Here is a 6,289-nt window from a genome sequence, read left to right on the forward strand (position 1 = left end):
CTAAAACTTTATAACAAAATAAAATAAACTTAAAAACGAATTTCAAAATTTTAGGAATATATCTATTGCACTTACATCAGACATTGGGCTTGTAGACCAAAAACTAATTTTTTAACTATACCAGTTCATTTCTTAGATCATAATTGGGGTTTACAACAAAAATTGATAGGTTTTAAACCATTATATGAAAAACATAGTGCTGAAACTATTTATTTTACATTCTAAAGTTTTGCAAAATATTTATTACTGATGAGTTGTAGCGCTAATCTTAATGTGCAGCTGCTAACACCGCGGCAATCTCTTTATTTGAAAAGAAATTGGATCCGCTTGGTGAGGCAAATTTATCACCAGAGATGTGCTTGTCACTCATCAATTTGATAGTTAAAGCAGGTTTAGATGCTATACATTCATGGAGAGGGTGCGTAGAGCTATCGGATTTATTCGTCGCGGTAGCAATAAAAGATGCAGGAGTCGTCAAATATTGTAAGCAAGAGAGCCACCGGTTCGACCTTTGAAGTTATGTACAGACATGCCTATCTGTTGGAATCTACCTACTTGATTTGGAAAAGCTTTGCCATCCGCGAAACAAATTACAGATTTTGTCAACCGAAGAACTATCCAGAGGAAGTTGTCAACTATGATGATTGGCGGTTTGTGAACTTTTTTATCATTTCTTAAAATTTTTTATGATGCTACTAATACATTAAGTGGTATTTATTATCCAACTACTATTTTATGTTGATATTTAGTTCAAATTGCTAAAACTTTTGATCAATAATATGATAACATTTTAAGTGAAATGTTTTCAAGTATGGAGAAAAATATAAGAGATATTGGTTAGAATTCCATTCTTATATGGATTAGCCTTTTTCTAGATCATAGTTTAAATTATCCGTAGTTAACGTTGTATTACTGAGTTAGGCCATTATTAGGACATGATTATACGTCTTATTGACTGACTTTAAACACAAATTGGTAGGCTTTTTTCTTTATATGAGAACATATACAATGGAAGTAGAAGTGGAAGTGGAAGTAACGTCTAGAGAGGCGATCAGGACCTTGATGTAGCCCCCCCTCAATGGTCGAGCAAGTGGGCGTGTGTGGGACGTGGCGGAAGCTCCAGCTCGTACATACATAGACTAAATGAGATGACTCTACCTACAGGTGGACTTGACCTTTATGACGATGAGGAGCAACTTGACATGGATATTCTTCAATGGTGGAACCAACAAGAAAGTCAATTCCCCATTATATCCCAAATGGCACGTGACATTTTATCTATGCCAGTTTCTACAATTGCATCCGAGTCAACATTTTCAACGAGTGGTCGGATTGTTGAAGACAGAAGATGTTCTTTAACCGATGAGATGATTGAAGTGATAACGTGTTTATGGGATTGGACTCATGCAGAAAGAAGACTACAACAGCACCCTGAAGATCTCGAACTACTCGAACTCTTTAAGAATACAGATTTGAATAATGTAACTAGTGTTGACGATGAAATTGAAGATGAATAATTTAATAAAAAAATTATTTAATTGTTTATTTGTGAAGCGTGAATGTGTGAAATGTGAATATTACATTTATGTTAAAAATTAAAATTAACTATTAATTTATTATTTTTTAAAATTAATTAAATTTTTAGAAACTTACTAATCAACTCCTAAAAAATACTAAAAACCCCCTATAAAATTTTTTTTGCCCCCAAAATATAAAAAAAATTGAGGGGGGAAAATAAAATTATCCAAACCCCATGGGCCCATAGGACCAGTCTCGACCAGGCCTAAGGCTTGGTCCGGGTCCTGGTTTTTCTCATGGGCCTGGGACTCATGAGTGACCAGTCCCATTTGGGACCAGTCCTAAGGGACTAGTCCCAAACGAGCCCAGGTCTGGGCCCGCAAGGGACCGATCCCTTGCCCAGCTCTAATCACATTAGTTGAAATACAAATTTAAGATTTCAACTTTATGCATGTAACACTATCGATATATAAATATTTCTGGGTAATATTATTCTGGGTGAGGATTCCATATGAAACCAGACCTCAATCTTGGCCCCTTGTGTTTAGGGATTGCTTGTAACCAATAATATCTTAGAGAAAAAAAATATATAAATCACCTTACCTCATTATCATTAGATTACCATTGTATAGTGAGGATTTTCATTCTTATATCCCACAATTTCTTAAATTTATATAAGTATACATAATTTCATCCATAAAATTTAATGTTTTCTTCAACCCCTCTATTCGTTGAATCTTACACTTTGACCCCCTGATAGTTAGTCAATCATATCTCCTAATTTCCTTGCTGAAAATGGCTTAATCAACATCGAATCATGTCGATAGTTAATCAATCACATCCCCAAGCCGTCCTGTTTATTGGCGTCCGAAACCTCATATCAGCCCATCGCCATAATCGCAACCATTGCCTATAACGACCAATTCTATCAAGCACACTAGCATCATGTGTAAAGGAAAAAAATTAAGTAAAACTCAAAACAATATGTAAAGGGATAAATTAGATTTCAAATTTGTTTATCTTTACCTATTACAAACAAGAAAATGATTTAACAATCTAATTTGATCACTCATCAATTTAATAGTAAGCTTTGACCCATGTGTTGCTAATTTATTTTCACTTATGATTATCAGGTGTTTGTTTTTTCATTGCAGCATTTTAAAAAGCTAAAACATATAAACCTTAGTCACTCCAAGCACCTGATCAGAATCCCAGATCTCTCATTGTCCCAAATCTTCAGAGCTTGATTCTAGAAGGTTGTTTACGTTTGGTTGAGGTTCTGTCATCCATTCAATATCTTGAGAAGCTAGTTATGCTAAATCTACAAGATTGCGAAAATCTTACGAGTCTTTCCATCAACATTCAATCAAAATTTCTTGAAGATGTTATTCTTTCAAGATGGCTCCAAAGATCTCCTCTAGAATGGAAAGAATACGTTTTGATGGAACTGTAATCCAAGAAATACCCTTCATTGAGTCTCCATCAAGACTACTCGTATTGGATCTTAAAAATTGTTATAGGCTTGTGAGTCTTCCGAGCACCATATTTAAGTTGATGTCTCTTACAGTTCTTTATCTATCAGGTTGTTCAAAACTTACTAAATTGCCTGACAGCTTGGGAAGTTTAGAAGGTTTGATGGAAATCGAAGCTAATGATATTGCCATTAAAGAAGTACCATCATCAGTAGTAAAGTTGATAAAACTTCATAGTTTATCCTTGCGGCGATGTAAGGGTCAAGAGCCGGTGGGTTTTAGATTACCAGCAATTTTATCTGGCTTGGGCTCTTCGTCGATTTTAGATGTATCTGATTCTGAAATCATCAAGTTGCCAAACAATTTAGGCATATTATCCAGTCTATATCCATTAAATCTAAGTGGAAACAATTTTGAGAGCATCCCAACAACTACAAGTATCAAGAAACTTTCGAAATTGGAATTTTTGGATGTAAGCTTTCGCGAGAAGCTTAAATCTCTACCAGAGCTACTACAGCTTCCACATGTCAGAGCGCAGAATTCCAAATCATTGAAGGCATTATCAGATTTATCATTTATATCGTCAGTTCCTTTATACCTTGAAAGTACATAATGCCAAACCCTACAATCTTAGTTCAGATCATGTATTCGTAGGTTACAATTTCCTTCGAGATGAACCATTCGGAAACAAACCCACTCAAACAAAAATCTACAGTAACACTGGATAATAACACTTTTTCTTGAAGTGTTATTATAGACTATCTATGGTAACATTTGATATTAAAATGTTATGATAACAATTTTTATATGTAATACTTTAAGTTTTAATAACACATTTTATATCAATGATAACTCTCTTTTTGAAAATGTTATTAATATATATCATCAATAGCATTTTTAAAATGTTACAAAAGACCTTATAATATAATAGTTTTTTATAATGTTATTATATAATCAAAATACAATAACATTTTAAAATTGTTACCATAAACCCAATTATTGACTGGGAAAGAAAACATTATTCCCGCCAACATGAAATGAGATTGATTTTGTCTCATTTTTATTGTTTAGGGGTCAAAATATGTTATTTGGGGTTTGCTTTGTCACTTTTCATTCACGTAGGGGCCAAACTGATTTTTTTTTTAACTTTTTTTTTTTAGTATAAAAGGAAGATGGAAGGTTGTGCAAAGCCAAAAACGTCCACCCATCTTCATCCATTTTCCGATGACCGTCCAACTTCCACCTCCAGCAACCATTTTCCTTCTCCGATGGTTAGCTATGATCATCTAAGACCTTCCTGGATTTTGTCGACCGTTAAGCTTCCTTCATCCACGATCGTTCATATTCCCGACAACTTTTCTCTATTTTTCAGAGACTTCTAGACATCCTAAGGGCCGATCCATACTCCCTACGGTCAGATCCACCTTCCGCAAGCTTGGTTGACTTTAAATCTCGCCAGAAAAAGCCATTTCACCGTTGTGACTCTTCACCTTTCCAGCATGATTTTGCTCACTTTTTGGTGTCTTTTCGTCTCCCAATCACATATTTGGACTCCTTCTGACTTGATCTACCTCTCACGAAGTTTTGGAGCATTTTCGTCATCGTCGCCAGCGCCCTCACCAGCAATCTTTCAACTTCAACGTCCATTGGTCTTCTTTCCACCACAAATCAGTCCATCTTGCTGCCGGTTACTCATTTCCACCATAATCAGCTCCATTTCATCTTCATAGAGTAGGAATTTAATTTTTTTCAAATATATGTTTACATCAAATTGTTACGTTAACTCTAGGATTAATATATAAAGCAGATTGATGACCTTATATGGTCCAGAAATTTAACATCTTTTAGGATAAATAGCATGTGCGATTGGTAGTCAAGTTTCATGTTTATAGTTTGTTGTATGAACCTTAATTTGGTAATTTGCTTAGAATTAACTTATGTTCTGATTGAGAAGCCTAGATTGATGTTGTGTGTTTGTTTGGCGGCACATGAGAAAAAACAATTGCATTTAAGATAAGGAAAAGATATTTTTTTTTTTATTAGGGTTTGTGATTTGGGAGTAAGATTTTTGAAATGGTGTGCTATGTTTTCGTTATAGCTTATAGTGATTGTGATCATGATTGTGATGTAGGGTAAGATTTTTTAAACGTGATTGTGATCGTTGTTTATAATTGAAGGGACGAGGATATATTTTAAAGTTTGCATATTAGTTCTTAGTTTTGTTTATGATAAAAATGGAGATCTATGACTTTAATTACATATATGTTTAATTTTTTTTTTCCTTTAATTTGGTTTTGAGAAAGATGACAAAAAAGAACTTAAGTAAAAAGAAGTAAATATCATATGCGGTTGATAGTGAAGTTTCATGTGTATAGTTTGTAGTATGAACCTATTTTTGCTATTTTGCTTAGAGTTTGCATGATGTTATGATTGAGAATCATGACTTGATGTTGTGTGCTTGTTTGTCAACACATGAGAAAAAATAATTGCAATTCAATTATTGGCACCTTAAAACAAAGTAGATGAATTGGTTATTGTGTTGGTTAATTCTTTTTCTCTCAACTCATGTTTCTTTGTTATTCACAATGCTCTTGCCATGTTTACCTATAATTATTCATATATTGTTTGGCTTTTGTTAATTGTGTAGATTAAGTAATGTGAAAACTAAAGGATATTCTAGTAGAATTTGGTTAGCAGATAGTTTTTTAAGTTTTAGAATTCACCACAAACTTAAAAAACATTATGAGCAACAAACATAGCCTAACAAAAGGGAATTACATTTGAATTTGATTTATTGGTCATATCAGGACAAACATTTCACCAATGCTATAATGATGATGAATAAGGATTGGATGCATTTGATCAGGTAAGAAAAATATTAAAAGACACACCTCTTAGTATGAAGTAATAATGATTTTCCTTAACAAGGTTTCAGATTTTTTTTTTTTTTTTTTTGATAGAGCTACAGGTGCATACATGTACGGTGCACGGAACTTTGTCAAGTTGGCTAAAAAGAATGTAGGCTATCAAGCGAAGCACTTCTTCCTAGTTGGCTTGATTGGAAAGGGTCTAATGAAGTAGTAGCTGAATGATGTTTTTCATCAGATGATCCAGAAGCAATTGTTCATCATGTTACTATTAGACCTAATGCTATGAGAGTTTGGATTGATATAGCCAAGGTACCTAATGAATTTTTGTGGAGGCTTGCATCTGGAATGATTTCTATTGAAGATGTTGTGGGTAGTACAGTTGCTTGGCCCGCCGACAAAGTTGTCCTAGCTTTTCCAAAACAATTTTAG

General features: G+C 33.9%; 1 protein-coding gene across 1 annotated transcript; it reads left to right on the forward strand.

The window, feature by feature from the left end:
* The first annotated feature begins 2,916 nt into the window (after positions 1 to 2,916).
* On the forward strand, positions 2,917 to 6,289 carry LOC116123198 (TMV resistance protein N-like). The gene is made up of 2 exons (XM_031409003.1): positions 2,917 to 3,595; positions 6,096 to 6,289. Exons 1-2 carry the CDS (start codon positions 2,917 to 2,919, stop codon positions 6,287 to 6,289), a joined length of 873 nt encoding a protein of 290 aa, XP_031264863.1.

This window comes from Pistacia vera, unplaced genomic scaffold (assembly GCF_008641045.1).
Source record: "Pistacia vera cultivar Batoury unplaced genomic scaffold, PisVer_v2 Contig1027, whole genome shotgun sequence".
NCBI classification, from domain to species: Eukaryota; Viridiplantae; Streptophyta; class Magnoliopsida; order Sapindales; family Anacardiaceae; genus Pistacia; species Pistacia vera.

Excerpts from the sequence above, each read along its gene's own strand:
- LOC116123198 (XM_031409003.1), top strand. The coding sequence starts at position 2,917 with ATGGCTCCAAAGATCTCCTCTAGAATGGAAAGAATACGTTTTGATGGA. Across the intron at positions 3,596-6,095 it reads AGTTCCTTTATACCTTGAAA|ATGATCCAGAAGCAATTGTT; the intron begins GTACATAATGCC and ends GTTTTTCATCAG.